At 41.4% G+C, this 23,629-nt stretch overlaps 1 protein-coding gene across 1 annotated transcript in view; it reads left to right on the plus strand.

The window, feature by feature from the left end:
- Positions 1–23,629, plus strand: part of LOC126365870 (uncharacterized) — an 82,559-nt gene that overhangs the window by 6,000 nt on the left and 52,930 nt on the right. Inside the window, exon 2 of the mRNA XM_050008559.1 lies at positions 7,066–7,240. Within this exon, the coding sequence (XP_049864516.1) occupies positions 7,072–7,240 (169 nt within the window). The 5' untranslated portion in view covers positions 7,066–7,071. The remainder of the gene's footprint in view (positions 1–7,065; positions 7,241–23,629) is intronic.

Genomic DNA, 23,629 nt, shown 5'->3' on the forward strand with positions numbered 1-23,629 from the left:
GATGACCGAACTAAGAGGATATAAAATGTAGACGAACAGTGGCAGAAAAATGTTTTGTGAGAAAGAGAAATTAGATCACCAGACAAAATATTACCTGTGACGTAAAAGAGCACACAGGTCACTTTGGAGCAATGCTGATAATGAAGAACTGGTAACAGGCAGTCATGTGGCCCTCCACCCCTAACATGAATCATACGAGTGAGATTGTGTGTGTGTGTGTGTGTGTGTGTGTGTGTGTGTGTGTGTGTGTGTGTGTGGGCGCGCGCGCGCGCGCGCTTGGGTCAACGTGGAAACATGGCAGAATGGGAGAAAGATACTGTCTGTATGTGTCCATGACCAGAATGTGAATGAAGGTGCCTGATTTGTTGATGTGTCAACATGGGCTATTCATGTTTCATAATTGGGAATTTGTCGAGAGTGCCTTGCTGATTGGTGTCATTCGCAAAACCTGGCACTTTGTGCCTGTCAAACTCCTCACTCATTGGTGTGCACACCAAGTGGGAAAGTGCAAATGCATTTGAGTGCTGAGTGATAGGCTGATAATGGATCTCATTGGTATAGTTACTCAGGAACTATATCCAACCTTACAGTCATTGAGTTGTCTTATGGGGAAGTTTTAAATGGGGTTGAGCTGTGAAATGAGGGACTTGTGATTGGTGATCAACTGACACAGTTTGTGAGTAATACCTCTGTGCCATATTTAATGTTTCATTGCAAATACACTGGGCTGCTCTATTATGTGTGTATATTTGTGAGACAGCAGGGCACCAATGCCACAATCCGGTATATCTGTGGCAGCATTAAATGTTTCCTGAGATGGAATATTGCGTAACAACCTAAGTTGCATGAAATTCGTCTGCCAGGCCTCTGACCACACAAAATTGACCCCCTTTTTCTGCAAATGAGCAAGTAGGAAATCTACGCTGCATTCAGGACAAATTATACATAATAATTGACTTTATCCAGGAACGACTTGTTATTTGAGGTTCTTAGGAACTGGCAAGTTAATGATTCTGTCCACGTGACCCTCTGTGTGTGTGAACCCGTCTTTACTTAAGACATGTCCCAAGTACATTACCCATTTGCTCAAAGTAACTATATTTGTTGTGCTAACACGGACCATGGACTTAGAGCCACTCGTACATCATCTGTAGGTTAGGTGCGAGAGCTGCTCCCACATGGCCCCAGTAATTAACAAGTCATCTAAATAATCAACACAGCTGAGGATACCTTGGATGAGTTGCTCAAGATATCTCTGAAATATTGTGGGGACACTTGTAACCCCAAATGGCAACCTGTTATAATGGAATGCCAAATGGTGTATTAATCAGCAAAAACTGTTTCCTCTGATCAATTGCAGGTAATTGAAAAGTAGGATTCAGTGAGATCTATCTTTGAAAAATAGTGGCCCCACCCAATTTTGCCAACAATTCCTGTGGCTTAGGAATGGGATACAGCCAGACATCTGCTCGAGAATTAATGGAAGATGGCAAGTCACCACAAATTTGAAGTGATACATTAGGTCTCTTAAAAACATCCATGGACATAGCCCACTGGTTAGATGATATGCGATATATAACTCTAACCTATGTAGTTCTGCTTTAACTTGATTATCAATAGTGAAGGCTGTGGGCAAGCTCTACAACATTTATACACTGCCGATTGCTTTAAGGATATGTGGGTCTGGAACCCTGTTGCACAACCTAATGTAGTTTCAAACAGTTGTTTATATTGCACACAGAACGTATCAAGTTTCTGTACATGGCATCACAGTTGAGACTAGTCTTGGATCTGTAAACCAAAAAGCACAAAAGTGTCTAATCCAAAAATGTTAGTTGTCCAAGAATTGACTACTAGCAGTGTTAGTTGCTGAGTTACATTTTTATGCTTAGCTTGGACTTTGATATAACCTGCAACAGGATTAACTGGCTATTGTATATAACCACTTTGTGCTGAGGAGATCACAGCTGCTGTAGCCAATCACTAGTATTGTCTTCATTAATTAGACATCCGACCATGCCTGTGTCCAGCTGAAAATCCACTATTGCTCCATTAATGTCCAGTTTCATCATGAGCGTATCCCATCCGTTGCTGCTATTGGCACCGACTAGATTGTGTGCAGCACGTTGACAGCTAAGGCAAACACCTAAGTTTTGTGGCATGAAAAACAAGTAATATCACAGAAAGAGCAATAACACCACAGATGCCAGTGCTGCAATCTGGACACAATTTAATGGCACGAAGTTTTCTGGGGCACTTTGACAACGATGAGGAGGAAACTGTTGTATGAGCCTTGATTCACTCTGGGACACACCAAAAGTAAACAAAATGCTTCTGTTTTTCATGTTAAACAAAAATGAGGGTATTGGATCACTATCTACTGCACTAATTCCAGAATCCCATGTCGCCGGATGAACAGGCGCTTGGTAAATTGGATGTTGACATTGATTGGAAGTCATTAGTTGATCATAGAGTACAGTGGCAATAATACTCTGACAGTGTCGACAACAGAGGAATCATGAAACATAGCTACTCTGTGAGCGTTGGCAAGTTTTGACACACTGCTCAGGCTGGGATCAGCTTTCAGAACATTCTTTTTGTCAGGAGAAATATTTATAACAACATCACAGACTAAGCAGTTGACATACTATATGCCAGCTCTGTTTACAGAAAATGTCACAGTTGTGAGCTAAGCAAGTAAGCATCCCATGCTGTGTATGTTTGCTTACATTGCTTAAATTTGAGCCCAGCTGCAACTACATGTGTTTGGTGAACATAGTAGTCAGGCGGCAAACCACAAACATCAGAAAGTCTAAAATCACTGTGTTCTGAGAGTGTGTGTAGCTTTTGCACCACTCCGTGCAGTTTATTAATAGAAGCCAGAGTGTACTCTGACATTCAGGGTCAGTTACTTGATTTCTCTTTTTGAAGAAGCAAGCATGTGGAGGAGTGGGAGGCAAGGAAACTGCAATTATAGACTGTTATTGTTTTTGCAGCAGTAGTAACAACAGTTTCTGTTGTTGCTGGTGGAATTCCCACTGCTGTTCATACTGCTGCTGTTGGAGTTCTTACTTTTTCATGCTATTGCTGTTGCTGCAGTTATTGTTGCTGTTGCAAATGCAACTGCTGCTGCCAAAACCTTAGAAATTCATGATTCATGCCACATTGGAATAGTTGTGACAAGAAATTTCTTGTCATAGAATTTTTGACCTACTCTTTGTGCGTAGAACATATTTATGATCACTCACACTGGCGGTAACAGAGGGGCCAGAGGAACAAACAGGGATTCCTGAGGTCAATGATGGTGGAGTTCTTGGGGTGAATGTCTAAACAGAAACAAGTCCAGAGTGTAGGAAAGTCCTCTTAAGCATATACCAATAATCCGGAGAGTAATCCAAATTTAAAATGTAATGCAGGCAAGGTCAAAACTCTACCGATCAATAGTGTGTACTTAATGCTTCAGTGAGTTGGTAAGGTTGAGTAACCACAGTCGGGCCACAGCATTTACAGGAAGTCTTGCAATGGTAGACATCTTCATATTACAACCATGCTTGTGGCTGTATCAGTGCCTTGCATGGGGGCAAGCTACAGTGGGAGTATGTAGCCCAAGTATCTCTGACATGTTCTCCATGTTGATACTTGGGCTTGGTAGCGAATCAAAGTCATTGCCAGATACTAAATTTTTAGGTGCAAGACATTTGGACAAGTCTTCTCATAGTTCTAATAAGACTATTTGTGCGACCTGCATTAGGACAGCACATGAGGGTAGCCATTGCACACCATCCACTACCTTTGTAAACTGCCCAGAATATAACTCCCCATCCCTCTCAGTCATTGACATGTTCCATTTTCAAAAGGGAGAAGAAAACGAGGAGTGTAAAACATGTCACTGCGAGTCTTATTGAGATGCTATGAAAAAGTTCAAATTACTTCACCCAATCAACATGATGTCAAACTTTGTATCAAATTCCACATCTAGTGTGATGACGAGTTCTCAGATAGCAACTTCTGGCCCTAGCTGCAGGTAATTGTCTGCTTTTAGTCAGAGGGGGCATCAGCTCTCTTGACTTCCCCAGCCGCTTCTGAACCCATACCTCTGACACTTCTGTTGATAGCCACACCTAATGAAGTGCCCTCCATCCAGGATGAAACAGACCAGAAATCTATCACCAGCTAGTGGATGAAAGAGCCACATGTTGTGGGTCATAGAAAATATCTGTTCTCTTCTGCCCCGTAAGTCAAGACAGGAAAATCCTTACAGCAATTGAAGCCTCACAGGGATGATAGGGAAACATCAGAAGTTAAACCAAATTTTGCTGCTCTGGTAGACCCCTATCCCCTCCCTTAGTCGAGCCTATGAATGCTGATGAAGACTGACACATTCAGGTGGAGCACAACTCAGAAGCGAAGTAATTTGTTCTTCTGTTTCCACTTCACTGCTTTCTCAGATCCCAATCTGCCATTCCTTCGGTGGAACAGTAATGGATACCATCATCACCATCAGTTATTAGCTGCTACTATTCAGTTGGCGTGGAACTACAGGAGACATTTTTCAGACACCCAGCTCTTCTTCTTCTCCTTCTTCTTTTTTTTCCTCATTGCATTACAGCACTGTGTGGGTTTTAGCCTCATCAACAAGCTTCCTCCATTCTGCCCTATCCGCCATGGTTCTCTGACATCCTTGGACTCGGATACATTTTTTTATCTTGTTACACGTTATCTGTCCACCGTTTTCGGGGCCTTCCTCTCTGTATTCTTCCAGTTGGCCTCCATTCAAAAATCTTTTTAGTTGTTCTTCCAGTACCCATCCTGAGGACATGTCCAAGCCAGGATATTCTTCTGCTTTTTGTAATTCTTGTGAAGTCAGCTCCTTGTATAGGCTGTCTAGCTCAGTGTTTGTCTTAGATCTCCAGAAACCTTTACTATCCTGAATTGTTCCACAGATCTTGCACACCACTCTACAATTAAATATCCTGAGCTGCTGCTCATCAGCACTCGTTAGCGTCCATGTTTTCGCATCTTTAGGGTACACTGGCTGGATCATGATCTTATATAGTTGCAGCTTCAGCTGCCTATTTAATAACCTAGAGGGCAATGATTTCTTAAATGTGTGGAAGCATCTATTACCACTTAGGATGTGGAGTTTGTTTCAGTTGACATGGAATTTGTGCTGTTTGTATTAGAGCCCAAATAGTCAAAGTTCTGCACATGTTCAAAATTGAAATGGTCTGCTGATAGTCTATACAAGTTTTATTTTCCTTCCTGGTGAAATTCATCTACTTAGTATTTGTTTCATTTATAGAAAGGCCTCTAGGTTCTGTGGCTTCTTTCAGCTCGGATCTTGTACACTCTAATGATCCCCTTCTACTACTAATAATTGGTACATCATCAGCGTATGCGCATATCTGAGTCGACTTCGTGCCTTGCAACCAGATATCTGAAGCTTCTGCATGGCTGCTTCAAGAGCCAGATTGAAAAGCATCATAGAGAGTGCATCCCCTTGTCTGACTCCTTTATTAATGCTAAACCAATTGCTCAGTTCTCCATCCTCTCGTACGGCAGCCTTGGAACCAGCCAATGTTGCTTGAATAAGTGAGACATGCTTCAATGGTATACCAAGCAGCAGCAGGAATGCTGGAGCAGGGAAATACCTGTATGACTGCTCCCCATAATCCATCGCACCAAGTTCCAACTTGGTTTATGTAAATAGTATGCTTTGTTAATTATCTATGACAAGATAATACTGTATGCGAGATACAGGCTTCACTTTTAGACTAACGCCCTTCCTGTAGTTTTCCAAGACCCTCTGACCTAAAACGAATGCCACCCAGTCCCTTCCACATAGCCTTTGCTACCCGTGTAGGCACTCCATGTGTTTAGTGGATCCCTGATGTATTAAGTGGAACCAGAAAACCCACCACTGTATGGCGCAAGTTGAGGAATCTGCAGCCCACACAGTTGCAGCACCTTTTGAGCCTCTCATTTAGACCCTCCACTCAACTCAATACCAAAGGTCTGCAGTCAATCCTTTCGATAATACTACAGATGTTGAGCTCTGCCTTCATCTCGCCAACAAGACTGGCCTTCTGTACCCTTCAAATAGCAGCCCAAAACCAGAGAGAATCACTTCCATTCAGAACCAACACACATCATTGGTACCGACATTATAAAATGACTTAGAGAGAATTTCTGTATGGTGCGAAAAGTGGCAATTAGCACTGAACAAAGAAAAGTGCCAGGTCATCCACATGGGTACTAAAAGAAATCCGATAAATTTTGGGTATACGAAAAATTGCACAAATATAAGGGCTGTCAATTCGCCTAAATACCTAGGAATTACAATTACAAGCAAATTAAATTGGAAATGCTGCTTAGATGATATTTGGGGAAGGTGAAACAAAGACTGCACTTTGTTGGCAGAACACTTAAAAGATGCAACAGACCCACTAAAGAGACAGCCTACATTACACTTGTTCGTCCTCTGCTGGAATATTGCTGTGCGCTATGGGATCCTTACCAGGTAGGATTGACGAAAGACATTGAAAAAGTGCAAAGAAGGGCAGCTCGTTTTGTGTTATCGCGCAATAGGCGTGAGAGTGTCACTGATATGATACGCGAGTTGGGGTAGCAGTCACTGAAACAAAGGTGGTTTTCTTTGCAGCAGGATCTATTTACAAAATTTCAATCACCAACTTTCTCATCCGAATGCGTAAATATTTTGTTGACACCAACCTACATAGGAAGAAATGATCATCATAATAAAATAAGAGAAATCAGAGCTCGAACGGAAAGATTTTGGGTGTTCCTTTTTCCACGCGCCATTCAAGAGTGGAATAGTAGAGAAGTAGTATGAAAATGGTCAATGAGCCCTCTGCCAGGCACTTAAGTGTGAATTGTGGAGTAATCATGTAGATGTAGAAATATGTGGGGGTTGTGTGGCTTTCAGAGTAGATAGTGCTCTCCTGCATGGGAGGAATGGTAAGGTCTAGTATTATTATTCAAGTCTCTTGAAATAAATGTTTTTGGTTGTATTGTGTAATTAACTTTCCAATAAATTTCTTTCAGGTGGTGATGCTGAACAGTTCATCTGAAGGGACCAGCCAAAATGGATATGTGAAAAAATCACCATTCGCATTTATTTCAAATTTATTTAAAAGAAAGAAAAATCGTGGTTCAAGAAATGATGTGAAGTTCAAGGACTGTGCTTTTGGGGCAATGGAAGGTGGATCAGGATGTCCATGTATGTTGGAAACCTTTTGATAGTGTGTTTTAGTCTAGTTCATATTACATTTTGCGTTTTCCATTGCTAGTTAGTTTCTTGCTTTTGCATCTTCCACAATGCCTGAAATCTAGAGAGCAACATGTTTATTTGGCCATTGTATAGTAACATTTTTTCTTTTAAATTATACTGTCAAATAATTTATTTACTGGCATTACACACACACACACACACACACACACACACACACACACACACACGTTGGCAGAAAATGTTTACGTTATGTATATTATTTTATCTCATTGTTAGTTTATTAGTTATGGATTATAATTGCCATCTCTTTCTTTGAAATGGAGGGAATGAGCTCTCTATTGTAAAACACTTTTTTGTGTCATAACGCAAGGAAGAAATAAAAACATTCAGCTATGGGTATGAGCATGTAGAGGAATTATTCCTCAAGTTTAGAAAAATAATTGTCCAAGCAGTGGACAGAAACGTATTTAATAGATCATTTCATGATCATGGAAGGGTCCCTTTATGGCATACAGTCTCTATAAAGAAACTTTTAAAGAAATAGTGGCTGCTGCACAATAGGTGTAAAACACAATATAGGGCTGTAGATCGAGGAATTTGTAGTTCAACACATTTCGTTACAAAAGGAGGACCTCTTACAAAACCTAAAGATATTTTGGTCATACCTGACAGCTGTCAGTAGCACCAAAGTTTGCGTCCAGATACTCCTGGAAGGCACAACAACAGAAACCAAAGGTAGCAAAGAGAAGGCAGAAATGATGAACCTCATTTTCAAATGTTCCTTCACAAAGGAAGATCATGGAGTACTGCACCAGTTTAATTCTTGTATCACTTGAAATGTTCCTCAGTTTTAGAAATGTAAATTTTCAGTTTGTGATATTCTAATCCAAGAACACTGTAATTTATTTCTCAAACAGTACACACACATGGAAGGCAAGGTGCAACACAACTCTCAGTAAGGAAGGGACTGGCAAAGTCTTGTGCTCTGGACTATATATTTATTATTTCCAAGAGGGGGCACAGCTGGCATGCTGCGCATACAACTGCTGTCACATTAGCAGGCTGGGTGGCCCCTTGTGGCTGAATCAAGTACAGATGTCACACAAGAACTGAGAAGCAGCACACACAAAATTGGTAGTTACAGCACTTGTCTTCCTTTGCGAAGAAGTGAGCACTGTGCTCACATCCATTTATTCTGTAGTCAATGTAGGTTGTTGAGTTGTGTGATGTATTTCCACCAGTGCATATGACCAGAAGTGGCATGAGCGAGGACAAGTGCGTGTCTGCCCCCCTGTGAGAGGCTGTATGATAGGATAGGCAACACTGGCATAGTGTCCATTTCCACATCTGAGTCCAGTCTCAGAGAAGGAGGTTGCGGTGAGGGTGGTGGAACAGCAGTGCTAGCTGTGATGGAGGCAGTGAAGGTGTCAGCTGTGACAGTGTGAGAAACTGGGTCCCACTGTGGCCCCTGACAGCTGAAGGGGGCATCCGCAGCAGAGGAAACAGTTGTAAAAATGTTGGCAGTGGTGACGGAAAAGGCAAGGGCACTTTTCATGATGTAGGAGACAACCAGGAGATGGTGGACACTGGGACGGTGGAGGCGCACTTGGTAAACACCTGCCCAGTGAGATGTTAGCTGGTCAATGTGTTGCGACACCATCCACTTAACTGTGTGGACAATGCAAAGGTGTTGGCCATGGGTACTCTTGATTACTGGCGGCACTCATTGTGGCCAGTGGGCAATCCCATGAGCCAATGCAGCTGTGCCAGGCCGGAAGTGCTGAGGCGCTGGTGCCGGTGGGTGGTCTGACATCAGCTGAAGCATGTAGCAGAGTCCAGGGCTGATGACCATGCAACAACTCCGCCAGACCTTCATCGCCAATGGGGGTGAACTCATAAGAACTAAGGAACTGGTCTAGAGCTACTTCCAGTGGCACATCCAGAACGTAATTTTTCATCTGAGTCTTAAATATCCGTACTAGTCATTCTGCTTCCTCATTTGATTGAGGGTGGAAAGGAGGAGACATGACTTGGAGCGCACCACTTTTTTTTCCAAAAATCTTCAAGTACCTGAGATATAAACTGGGGGCCATTGTGTGTAAGTAACATATATGGAAGACCTTACACTGCAAAATTTTTTTGACAGAGCAGAAATTGTTGCTGTTGCAGAAGTAAACAGGCAGTGCACCATGTACAGAAATGTAGGATAAAAACATCAATTATAACAAGCCAGTAGGAAGTCAAAAAAAGTTCCACAAAATCTACACGAATTTGGTCACAAGGCTGCTGTGGATCTGGCCATAGTGACAAAGCACGGGGAGCCACCTGATGGGTGGCATACTGTATGCAGGCTACAAGAACTTACGCCATTTTTCGATCAATATCTGGCCAAAAAACATGTCTACATACTAACACTTTTGTACGTGACACACCCCAGTGGTTGACATGTAATAAATGTATAATCTCACACTGAAGGGCAGACAGGACTACCATCCGAGGAGTGGAGTCCTCTCTAGCTAACAGCACTCCATCCCAAACAGAAAGATGATTTTCTAATGCAAAATAATTTCTCAGTGGATCAGAAACATTACCTGAACATCCAGCCAGCCATGTTGCTCAAAACAACTTTACTTAAAACAAGATTAAGATCCACGGCTACTGCGGGTGCAGTTTTAGTGCTAGTAACATGAAAACCATCAACAACATTTTGAACTTCCACATCTAAATGAAAACAAAGTAATTCCTCTTTGTCAATCTGTGGATTAGGACTAATCGGCGAACTTGATAAGACATCAGCATTTGCATGTTGCACTGTGGGTTGAAAATGTATCTCATACTTTTATCATGACAAGAAAAGAGCTCGCCACTGTAAGCATTGTGCGGCTTTGTCCAGTGAGAATGCCGAAGGGTTGAAAAGAGACACCAAAGGTTTTTGGCCCGTGGACAGGTAAAACTTTGACTCATATAGTAGAGCATATATGATCTCCAAAGCCTTGTTCTCTATCTGAGAATAACACAGTTGTGCAAAATTGAAGGACTTAGAGGCATATGCAATAGGACATTTGGAACCATCCACATACTTATGACCAAAAATAGTACCAGTGCCAACTGAGATGTATCTGTGTTTAACACTAGGTGCTGGGCCAGCTGAAAATTGACCATACAACAGGCCGACTGCAGCTTCAACTTGAATGCCTGGTCTCAAGTCGGGGACTAGTGGAAAGGAACATCTTTACATAATAATGCGTGGAATTGTTGTGCCACAGTAGCAGTGTCCAGTATTAATGTGTGGTAGTATTCAATTTTGCAGTATGGCAATAGCATCAATATGGTATCACAATTGTTTAACGCGAGCACGCAACACATTAGAGCCCAAATAAACTATGACGGTTGAAGAAACTGTGCCTGCCTTGTCCAAATCACACTTTAACCCAGCATACTGTAAAACAGAAAATAGAACACGAAGATTCTGCAAATGTTCCTCTGTAGAGGTACCGTACATAACTGTTTCATCTAAATAGCTGATGCAGCTTCAAACTAATGCAATAAGTTGCTCAAAAAAAAAAAAAAAAAAAAAAAAAAAAAAAAAAAAAAAAAAAAACGGCTGGTGCTCTTGCCACACCAAAAGGCAAACACTGATATTGATAAAACCCAGTTGGGGTATTGATAACTAGAAGGCATTTATCTTCCTCATCAAGCGACAACAGTAAATATGACTATGCCAAGTCACTCTTTGAAAGAGAATGGCCTTTTAGTAATTTTGCTAACACCTTGTGCATTAATAGATTTTTTTTTAAAAAAGCAGTGCAGAGGCATAATTTATTGATAGGTTTTTTGACCATCATCAGCGGTACTTACCACTCACTGGGAGAAATAGGTTGAATAACATCAAGGGATTGAAGCCGAATCTAATTCTGTGGTGTTTCTTAGTTACCGGCACCAGGTGGGTGCTGAAAAAACTGGGGGGGTGGGCATTTTTGGATCATAATATGAGCTCCCCCCATGAACCATGGACCTTTCCGTTGGTGGGGAGGCTTGCGTGCCTCAGCGATACAGATAGGCGTACCGTAGGTTCAACCACAACGGAGGGGTATCTGTTGAGAGGCCAGACAAACGTGTGGTTCCTGAAGAGAGGCAGCAGCCTTTTCTGTAGTTGCAGGGGCAACTGTCTGGATGATTCACTGATCTGGCCTTGTAACAATAACCAAAACGGCCTTACTGTGCTGGTACTGCGAACGGCTGAAAGCAAGGGAAAACTACGGCTGTAATTTTTCCCGAGGGCATGCAGCTTTACTGTATGGTTAAATGATGATGGCGTCCTATTGGGTAAAATATTCCGGAGGTAAAATAGTCCCCATTTGGATCTCCGGGCGGGGACTACCCAAGAGGATGTCGTTATCAGGAGAAAGAAAACTGGCGTTCTACGGATCGGAGCGTGGAATGTCAGATCCCTTAATCGGGCAGGTAGGTTAGAAAATTTAAAAAGGGAAATGGATAGGTTAAAGTTAGATATAGTGGGAATTAGTGAAGTTCGGTGGCAGGAGGAACAAGACTTCTGGTCAGGTGACTACAGGGTTATAAACACAAAATCAAATGCAGGAGTAGGTTTAATAATGAATAGGAAAATAGGAATTGCGGGTAAGCTACTACAAACAGCATAGTGAACACATTATTATGGCCAAGATAGATACGCAGCCCACACCTACTACAGTAGTACAAGTTTATATGCCAACTAGCTCTGCAGATGACGAAGAAATTGATGAAATGTATGATCACATCAAAGAAATTATTCAGATAGTTAAGGGAGACGAAAATTTAATAGTCATCGGTGACTGGAATTCGGTAGTAGGAAAAGGGAGAGAAGGAAACATAGTAGGTGAATATGGACTGGGGCAAAGAAATGAAAGAGCAAGCCGCCTGGTAGAATTTTGCACAGAGCGCAATTTAATCAGAGGTAACACTTGGTTCAAGAATCATAAAAGAAAGCTGTATACATGGAAGAAGCCTGGAGATATTGACAGGTTTCAGATAGATTATATGATGGTAAGACAAAGATTTAGGAACCAGGTTTTAAATTGTAAGACATTTCCAGGGGCAGATGTGGACTGTGACCACAATCTATTGGTTATGACCTGTAGATTAAAACTGAAGATACTGCAAAAAGGTGGAAATTTAAGGAGATGGGACCTGGATAAACTGAAAGAACCAGAGGTTGTACAGAGTTTCAGGGAGAGCATAAGGGAGCAATTGACAGGACTGGGGGAAAGAAATACAGTAGAAGAAGAATGGGTAGCTTTGAGGGATGAAGTAGTAAAGGTAGCAGAGGATCAAGTAGGTAAAAAGACGAGGGCTAGTAGAAATCCTTGGGTAACAGAAGAAATATTGATTTTAATTTACGAAAGGAGAAAATATAAAAATGCGGTAAATGAAGCAGGCAAAAAGGAATACAGACGTCTCAAAAATGAGATCGACAGGAAGTGCAAAATGGCTAAGAAGGGATGGCTAGAGGACAAATGTAAGGATGTAGAGGCTTATCTCACTAAGGGTAAGATAGATACTGCCTACAGGAAAATTAAAGAGACCTTTGGAGATAAGAGAACCACTTGTATGAACATCAAGAGCTCAGATGGAAACCCAGTTCTAAGCAAAGAAGGGAAAAGCAGAAAGGTGGAAGGAGTATATACAGGGTCTAAACAAGGGCGATGTACTTGAGGACAATATTATGGAAATGGAAGAGGCTGTAGATGAAGATGAAATGGGAGATACGATACTGCATGAAGAGTTTGACTGAGCACTGAAAGAGCTGAGTCGAAACAAGGCCCCCGGAGTAGACAACATTCCATTGGAACTACTGACGGCCTTTGGAGAGCCAGTCCTGCCTAAACTCTACCATCTGGTGAGCAAGATGTATGAGACACGTGAAATACCCTTAGACTTCAAGAAGAATATAATAATTCCAATCCCAAAGAAAGCAGGTGTTGACAGATATGAAAATTACCGAACTATCAGTTTAATAAGTCACAGCTGCAAAATACTAACGTGAATTCTTTATAGACGAATGGAAAAACTAGTAGAATCCGACCTCGGGGAAGATCAGTTTGGATTCCGTAGAAATGTTCGAACACGTGAGGCAATACTGACCCTACGACTTAACTTAGAAGCTAGATTAAGGAAGGGCAAACCTACGTTTCTAGCATTTGTAGTCTTAGAGAAATCTTTTGACAATGTTGACTGGAATACTCTCTGTCAAATTCTGAAGGTGGCAAGGTAAAATACAGGGAGCAAAAGGCTATTTACAATTTGTACAGAAACCAGATGGCACTTATAAGAGTCGAGGGACATGAAAGGGAATCAGTGGTTGGGAAGGGAGTGAGACAGGGTTGTAGCCTCTCCCTGATGTTATTCAATCTCTATATTGAGCAAGCAGTGAAGGAAACAAAAGAAAAGTTCAGAGTAGGTATTAAAATCCATGGAGAAGAAATAAAAACTTTGAGGTTCGCCGATGACATTGTAATTCTGTCAGAGACAGCAAAGGACATGGAAGAGCAGTTGAACGGAATGGATAGTGTCTTGAAAGGAGGATATAAGATGAACATCAACAAAAGCAGAACGAGGATAATGGAATGTAGTCGAATTAAGTAGGGTGATGCTGAGGGTATTAGATTAGGAAATGAGACACGTAAAGTAGTAAAGGAGTTTTGCTATTTGGGGAGCAAAATAACTGATGATGGTCGAAGTAGAGAGGATATAAAATGTAGACTGGCAATGGCAAGGAAAGCGTTTCTGAAGAAGAGAAATTTGTTAACGTCGAGTATAGATTTAAGTGTCAGGAAGACATTTCTGAAAGTATTTGTATGGAGTGTAGCCATGTATGGAAGTGAAACATGGACGATAAATAGTTTGGACAAGAAGAGAATAGAAGCTTTTGAAATGTGGTGCTACAGAAGAACGCTGAAGATTAGATGGGTAGATCACATAACTAATGAGGAAGTATTGAATAGGATTGGGGAGAAGAGAAGTTTGTGGCACAACTTGACTAGAAGAAGGGATCGGTTGGTAGGACATGTTCTGAGGCATCAAGGGGTCACCAATTTAATATTGGAGGGCAGCATGGAGGGTAAAAATCGTAGAGGGAGACCAAGAGATGACTTCACTACGCAGATTCAGAAGGATGTAGGTGGCATTAGGTACTGGGAGATGAAGAAGCTTGCACAGGATAGAGTAGCATGGAGAGCTGCATCAAACCAGTCTCAGGACTGAAGACCACAACAACAACAATATGAGCTTGTAATTCTGTTGCACAACACGCTTTTAGACGAAGTAGAGAGGAAAATTTGGCACAGAAAGCATGCAACTTGATCAAAAACCAAATGCGCTTTAGCATCGATTGAGAATGCAAGCAGTTTAAAAATGTCCAAACCAAACAAATTTTTATTGTCCACAACTAGGAATGTTAATGAACACAGCCTTGTAAGTCATAGCTATAGAAAAGTGTCCAAGAATGGGAATCTTTTGTTTGTTATAACATGTCAGCCTCTGAAGAGGAGAACCCAAATCCACATAAGTCCGAGAATTCACAAATGCTGCTTCTGCATCCGTGTCTCCCTGCGTTTTCAATTATTTTTTAAACACTACACATTTCAGTGGATAACTTGCTTTGAGACACCATCACTGATGATACACTGTTCACATCCATGTTTGTTTTGTCCTCACTGAGGTTTGGGAAGGAGTTACTTGCAGAACCAGTGTGTCCTTTCTTATTGTACCTATTGCACATTGCCCAGCTCTTGGGACATATGGTCCATTCATGTTGAATGAAGCAGTACGGGCATGAAGACAGTGGAGCACGAGGCTGTCACTGTTGTGATGTGGACTATTGTTGTCGCAAATGCCAGTTACATATATTATGCTGAGACATCTGCTGGACTGCTGCAATAGCGTCTATATTCCCATGTGAACTGACTGAAGGCTGGGAGGGGTGAGAGGAACTGATTTCTTAAACTTTGTACCAGGCTTCTATCTGACTTCCTGAAATTTTTAAAATTTCAGATGACTGGGCTAAGTTCAATACTTACGTAAGCATAGAGTTTTCACACTGTAGAGCTCGCTCTCATATTTCCCTATCGTGAGCAAAACGTATGACTGCATTGAGAACCATTTGATTGGTGTAGGATTCCTTATGAACATATGTCACAAAATTATTGTATTGTATTGTATTGTATTGTATTTATGATGGTGGCTAAGCCCGTGTACCTCTGCTGCCCATGCTGTGTATGTTTTGGCAGCAGTGAAACACCACACGAGAAGCGATAATGCGAGTACATTTACAGTGATAGGTAGAAAGTAGCTCACACTTCTGATCAAAAGGAAGACTTGAGGGTTCTTGTAAGGAGGCAAGCTGACACAACAAAGTTCTGATACCAGTGAGTTGAAATCCACAACAAATAAAGGACCTTGCAAAAGCTTACATCTGTTACCCCAAATGCATGGAAATGCCGGTGCAGATGTTTTTCGTAAGCATCCCAGTCTTTTGTGCTGCATCGCTGTATGTAGGGAACGGCGGTGGATATGTTGGTGGAGGGACCACAGTTTGTGCGAGTGTAGTTGTTAAACTGGAAATAGTGACTGTTAGTGTCTGCTATTGCTCAGTTTAAGTGCTGCTTCCATAAAAGGCTAATGACTGAAGTGGAACATATGGTGTTAAATACCTTAAGCCCGGTCCACACGCAACGATCTGTCCGCTTAGACATCGGCGCAGATGTCTGTACATGCAAAAGATCGCTGCAAATGTGGTGTGTTCACACGACACAAACCCCAATCTACTACTCGCCCGCCATCTGTCGGTGTAGAAAAGAAATATCAGTGGCAAGCGACTACCTGTAAACGTCAAAAATTTAATTCAGTTATTTTGAAATATAGAAATGGAGGAAGTTCTGTTGTGGTCTGTGTTTGCAACTTGTGTTGCAAAAAGCATTCAGACCAACCGCAGGAAACAGAGAAAGCGGTCAAAATGGTGTAGACAGTGGCTGCTAAAGCGAAAGCAGTTTTCTCACGTAAATTTACTGATAGAGTTGCAGGGCGAACCTAATGACTGGCGAAATTATTTGCGGATGGATGTCGAAACTTTTAATTATCTCTTAAAGCTTGTAACCCCTCATATTATGAGAAAAAATACTTGTATAGAGAAGCAATTTCTCCTCACAAATGGCTGGCGGTAACATTAAGATTCCTAGCAACAGGAAGGAGCTACAACGATTTGGAATTTTCAACTGTAATATCGAAACAAGAGTTGAGTGAAATAATACCCGCAATTTTTCAATTAGAGCATTGTATGCTGCTGTCTTTTTGTCTCTGTCACTATATTCTTTACTTTAATCTTCTACAAACATGGGTGGTTTCTATATATTTCAATGAATTCACTTACAAACTCTCGAGAACACTGACGAGTATCAGCCATTTTAATGCCCTTTGCGCACAAATACAAACACTAGACTGAGCAAACAGTTGTTTCGTGCCAGATTTGCGGCGATCTCCTGTCCACACGCTCCAACTTGTCTGTGCAGATGTGGTTTGAACCCACAGATTTGAGAGGTTTCGCTCAAACCTCCAACTCCAACTTCCAGGTTTGCACACACTTCAGGTTGGTGCAAATCTTCTGTCCACACGCAATGATCTGTCTGCGCAGATGCGATGTGCGCAGACAGATCGTTGCGTGTGGACGAGCCTTTACTTGTTGCCAGAAAGTATTTTAACCCAAGACCACTGTAATTTATTGCTCAAGCAGTACACACACATGGAAGACATGGTACAACACAATCAGCAATACACAAGTGGTCAGCGGAGCCTTGCACTCCAGCCTGTATATTCATTAGTTCCAATAGGGGGTGCAGCCGGCAGGTGCGCCATGCAACTGCTGTCTTATTAGCTGGCCATGTGGCCTCTAGTGGCCGAATCAAACATAAACTTCATGTGCAAACTATGAAATGGCGCATACACAAAATCCGTAGCTACGGCAGTTGTTGTTCTCAAATTCCGAGCTGCTACATCTTGAACAAATGTCTATGTAAAATTGTGTAAATCACATTAATGTGGACTTCTCCTCTGTTGCAGCTGCGTACTGAAATCTGGAAGCTGTGACTAAATTTTTGACATTCTTCTAAGTAATAGAAGGCATTTCCTGTGAACATAAGTACATTGCTCCTTCTGTTGAAATTGGTGTATGAAAGACAACACTAATATATAATGAGTGTTCATATGTTTGATATTACATTGCACGAACTCTGTCTGACAGTAACAAACAACAGTTCTGTACAAATTGACAAATAACTAACCATCATATGTTTCCCATGACATCAGCACCATTATTGTGACACCCCTTTTATTCGATGGCACGCCCTGCTCCTTCAAAAACAGGGCACTACAGCTTGGAGTAACTTCCAAGCCAGTAGGTACTGCAATGTATAGTAAACAGCAATTGTTGCCACACCTTGAAGATGCATGGCATCTATCTGCACCATTTTACATTCACGAGCAATAACAAAACCATCCAAACAGTTTGTGATTTTAAACTACTTAACTAATAAAAAATACTTCCAGCTGTGATGATCATCACTCGTCAGTTAGCTACATTGGGAAACACATCACTTTCCCAAAGTGATGTGTTACACCACACACTGCAAGGGTAAGGGATGTAGATGCTAATGTCAATAGCATTGAGAAACAGCAACAACCACTAAAATCGAACAAGACCCCATGATTCTTGCCAGATTATATATGAAATACACGCACGAGTTAGCTCCTTTCTTAACCAAGACACAAGGGCTTTTCAAAAGTAAGTTCTGACACATTATGATGTCTGAAATAGTGGAGATAGTAGAGAAATTTCAGCGTATAGTAGAGTGATTTCAGCATAGCTTTGTTGCCCAGCTCAGTAAGAGTCTGGTAGTGCAGCAGAAAGGGTATTTGACTGTTGTTTCCACCACAACTGCAAATCAAAATGGCTGATATCACTGAAACTCTTGCCTGTGAATTCTGTGAGCAAAAAATGTCATTATTATAGACATTTATAATGAATTTTGCTCAGTATATGGAGAGAACTGTGAGTGATATTGCTGTAAGAAAATCATGCCATTTGTTTTGGGAAGATCAGACGAACATCAACAACAAAGAATGAAGGACAACCATCTGATGTGGCAAAAGAACTTGTTGCAAATATAAATTAAAAAATCAGAGGAAATAGCTGTTTCACGATGACAGAATCATCAGTCATTGTCCATAAGATACCTTGAATAATGTTATACAAACTTGTGACTGATTAGCTCGGTTATCACGAATTTTATGTGCAGTGGGTCCACAAAATGAAGAGGTTGGGGGCTGCATTAACATTTCTGATGTTTTACAATACAGAAGGCAGTGAATTCCTCAATCACAATGTGGCAGGAATTGAAACCTGGGTTGCATAATTCAATGTGGAGAAAAAATCAATGGTACAGGGCCACACCGGTTCACCATGTAAGTCTTTTAAAGTGCCACCAAACATTTTTTGCCTGAAAACTAATAACTCTTTTTTTCTGGCTGGAAAAGGACACACACACACACACACACACACACACACACACACACACACACACACACACACACACACACACACACTGCTTAACAGAATAAACTGAATATTGTTTGACCGTCTTCTGTACAACCCTAATTTGTCACCCAGTGATTTTCACTTGTTTTGAAAGATGAAAAAACCAACCAACAGAAGCTATCAAGGGCAGTGATGTACACGATCACAACACTAGGACAAAGTGTAACTGTTTCTGTAACAGAACAACATTAAAAATGGCTGATAGAAGTCCATATATCAGTGGTTTGATTTGGTATAAGAAGCTGCCAAACTCTCTAAGAACGTACACAGGAAATGTTTTTAAAACAAACTTTTTTAATAGAAAAGTGTTTATATTCTTTCAATGAATTTTAAGATAGTGATTGTAACATGAGACATTAGCATATCAGTTGTAATGTGATAAATGTAAGAAATAGACATAAGAAGCAACAGCTACAGAATATAGTGCATTTTATAAGTATGAATACAACCGTAGTATTAAGTTTGACGTTTGCAAAAGCAATCATTACGATGGCTCCACGCAAAGAAAATGTAAAGAAATAAATAAAATAGAAAGAAATTTCCACATGGGAAAAATATATTAAAAACAAAGATTCCAAGACTTACCAAGCGGGAAAGCGTTGGTAGACAGGCACAATAAAATAACACACAAACACACAACAAATTTCTAGCTTTCGCAACCAACGGTTGTTTCTTCAGGAAAGAGGGAAGGAGAGGGAAAGATGAAAGGATGTGGGTTTTAAGGGAGAGGGTAAGGAGTCATTCCAATCCCGGGAGTGGAAAGACTTACCGTAGGGGGAAAAAAGGACAGGTGTACACTCGCACACACACACACACATATCCATCCACACATACAAGGACGCAAGCAAACATTTGTAAAGGCAAAGAGTTCAGGCAGAGATGTCAGTCGAGGCGGAAGTACAGAGGCAAAGAAGTTGTTGAAAGACAGGTGAGGTATGAGCGGCGGCAACTTGAAATTAGCGGAGGTTGAGGCCTGGCGGATATCGAGAAGAGAGGATATACTGAAGGGCAAGTTCCCATATCCGGAGTTCTGACAGATTGGTGTTAGTGGGAAGTGTCCAGATAACTTGGACGGTGTAACACTGTGCCAAGATGTGCTGGCTGTGCACCAAGGCATGTTTAGCCACAGGGTGATCCTCATTACCAACAAACACTGTCTGCCTGTGTCCATTCATGCGAATGGACAGTTTGTTGCTGGTCATTCCCACATAGAAAGTGTCACAGTGTAGGCAGGTCAGTTGGTAAATCACGTGGGTGCTTTCATTCGTGGCTCTGCCTTTGATCGTGTACACCTTCCGGGTTACAGGACTGGAGTAGGTGGTGGTGGGAGGGTGCATAGGACAGGTTTTACACTGGGGGCGGTTACTGTCCTGGGAAGTAACAGGTCACAAGTGGGGCACTTTTGGGGTTCTTCTGTGAGAGGTTCTGGGTTTGAGGGGATGAGGAAGTGGCTCTGGTTATTTGCTTCAGTACCAGGTGTCTGCTTGTGTCTGTGTATGTGCGGATGGATATGTGTGTGTGTGTGTGTGTGTGTGTGTGAGTGTACACCTGTCCTTTTTCCCCCTATGGTAAGTCTTTCCACTTGGTAAGTCTTTCCAGTCCCGGGATTGGAATGACTCCATACCCTCTCCCTTAAAACCCACATCCTTTCGTCTTTCCCTCTCCTTCCCTCTTTCCTGAAGAAGCAACCGTTGGTTGCGAAAGCTAGAAATTTTGTGTGTTATTTTATTGTGCCTGTCTACCGGCGCTTTCCTGCTTGGTAAGTCTTGAAATCTTTGTTTTTAATAAATAAATAAATAAATAAATGTAGAAATATCGTCAGGCATTCCCCAGATGTTTGTTGAGAGCCTTGTTGTTCATCTTGTGTATTAATCACCTGGCTGACAATATTAATAGAAACTTCAGGCTGTTTGCAGATGATACAGTTCTGTATAATGAAGTACTATATGTAAATAAAAGTGCAAAAATATTCAGCCAGATGTCCCCAAGATTTCAAAATGGTGTGAGGACTGGAAATTTTATTGAAATATTCATAAACGTAAAATCCTGCTTTTCACAAAAAGCAAAACCTAGTATCATATGAAAAATCCTGCTTTTCACAAAAAGCAAAACCTAGTATCATATGATTACAGTTTCAGTTACATGCATCGGTGTCCAAAATTAAAGCAACAAACTGCTATTCTCCCGTCCTGCGTCCAATTCACAATGTAATTATACAAACTGTCAACAGATGTCTGTACGATTGTGTTCTGCAAGGAACATTGGCTTTTCAGTCAACAGACAAGCATGCCAATGATGATGCTAGGGCATTTATCAAATGAGGTCGTGTTTGCCAGGTAGTCCCACATCCACAATCACTGTGTCCACAGTCACAGACAGTGCAATGTGGCACAGAGAAGACACCTATCAGACTCTCCATGGTGAGGACCATAGGAAGAATGGAAGCTGGACAGTCGCATAAACTGATGTGTCCTGATGGCTTAGTGTGAATCGTTCTGTTGTTTCTTGTATGTGGAGACTGTTTATAGAGACCGAAACTGTGCCTAAAGACTAGGGCAGGCCCAACCACATGTGACATCAGAAAGAGGAAACAGTTATTTGGTTGTAAGGGCATGATAGTACCGCCCTAGTACTGCATGGCAACTGGCATCCGACATCACAGCATCCACTGGATGCATTTTATCGAGGCAAGCTGTGTACAGAAGGCTTCGGCAGAGTGGCCTTTATTGTCGGAGACCTGCTGTATGTGTACCTCTGACGCGTCTTCACAGAAGCAAACATCTAAAGTGGAGTCGTTAATGTGCCACCAGGATTGTCAAATATTGGGCCAATGTTCTTTCCACAGGTGAGTCCTGCTTTGGTCTGAAAAGTGATTCCTGAAGGATTCACATCTGGGGGAACGTGAAACACGATTTCGAGACCCAGACATTGTGGAAAGAGACCAATATCGAGGAGGATCCGTAATGGCATGGGCAGTGATTATGTTGAACACCTCTTCACGAAATTGTATGGATGAATCAGGAAGCCTTAACTGCTGTAAAGTATCATGATGAGATCTTGGGACCTCATGTGCAGTTCTTGCAAGGTGCTATGGGCTCAGACTTAGTATTGAGAAGTTATAATGTCCGACCTCATAGACGGTGGTTCATGTTTCATTGGGAAGCAAAAGATTTGCATGCAAGACGTGACCTGCTCACTCGCATAGAGCACATCTGGAATGCAATAAGGAGATGAGTTGCATTCCATCAGCATCCACCAACGTCTCTCCAAGATTTGTGAGCAGCTCTGCAGGAAGAATGGGTATTATTGCCTCAACATGAGATTGATGACATCATTCACAGCATGCGCTGTTGTTGTCAGGTCTGTACTGCTGCCAGAGATGGTCACATACCATTGTTGTTGTTGTTGTTGTTGTTGTTGTTGTTGTTGTGGCCTTCAGTCCTGAGACTGGTTGGAAGCAGCTCTCCATGCTTCTCTATCCTGTGCAAGCTTCTTCATCTCCCAGTACCTACTGCAACCTACATCCTTCTGAATCTGCTTGGTGTATTCAGCTCTTGGTCTCCCTCTACGATTTTTACCCTCCACACTGACCTCCAGTACTAAATTGGTGATCCCTTAATGCCTCAGAACATGTTCTACCAACCAATCCCTTCTTCTAGTCAAGTTGTGCCACAAACTTCTCTTCTCCCCAATCCTATTCAACACCTCCTCATTAGTTATGTAATCCACCCATCTAATCTTCAACATTCTTCAGTAGCACCACATTTCGAAAGCTTCTATTCTCTTCTTATCTAAACTATTTGTCGTCCATATTTCACTTCCATACATGCTACACTCCATACAAATACTTTCAGAAACGACTTCCTGACACTTAAATCTATACTCGATGTTAACAAATTTCTCTTCTTCAGAAACACTTTCCTTCCCGTTGCCAGTATACATTTTATATCCTCTCTACTTTGATCATCATCAGTTATTTTGCTCCCCAAATAGCAAAACTCCTTTACAACTTTAAGTGTCTCATTTCCTAATCTAATACCCTCAACATCACCCGACGTAATTCGACTACATTCCATTATCCTCGTTTTGCTTTTGTTGATTTTCATCTTATATCCTCCCTTCAAGACACTATCCATTCTGTTCAACTGCTCTTCGAAGGCTACAACTCTGTCTCATTCCCTTCCGAACCACTGCTTCCTTTGCATGCCCCTCAACTCTTATAACTGCCATTTGGTTTATAATCAAATTGTAAATAGCCTTTCACTCCCTAATAGTCTTTCGCACACACCATATTGAGCACATTAACCAGTTGTCAGAATGTGTGTGCAAATCTGTTAATTTGGAAAAAATAAGAACATTTTATTCTACCTTTATGCATGTTGCAGTTGTTTATGTTCTGTATTTTTTACATTGTTTCTGCTTTACTATGACCTGTTTGTATTATTTTGTGGCAAAATAAATGTAGTCTTGGGAAAATTTGTGTTTGTTGCTTTAATTTTGGACACTAGTGTAGTTGGATATATGAATCTGTAGGGATATGAAATCAAGTGACCACACAGGCTGAATTAAAGGTAGACCAGGAAGCAGACATAGGTTCATTGATAGGATACTGTAAAAATGGAATTAATCTACGTAGGAGATTACTTACAAAACACTTGTCACACATCCTTTCATATTTGTAATGGGTAGAAGCCCACAGCAAATAGAACTAACTAAGGATATTGAATACATAC

Source organism: Schistocerca gregaria, chromosome 4 (genome assembly GCF_023897955.1).
Source record: "Schistocerca gregaria isolate iqSchGreg1 chromosome 4, iqSchGreg1.2, whole genome shotgun sequence".
In the NCBI taxonomy this organism is placed as follows: domain Eukaryota; kingdom Metazoa; phylum Arthropoda; class Insecta; order Orthoptera; family Acrididae; genus Schistocerca; species Schistocerca gregaria.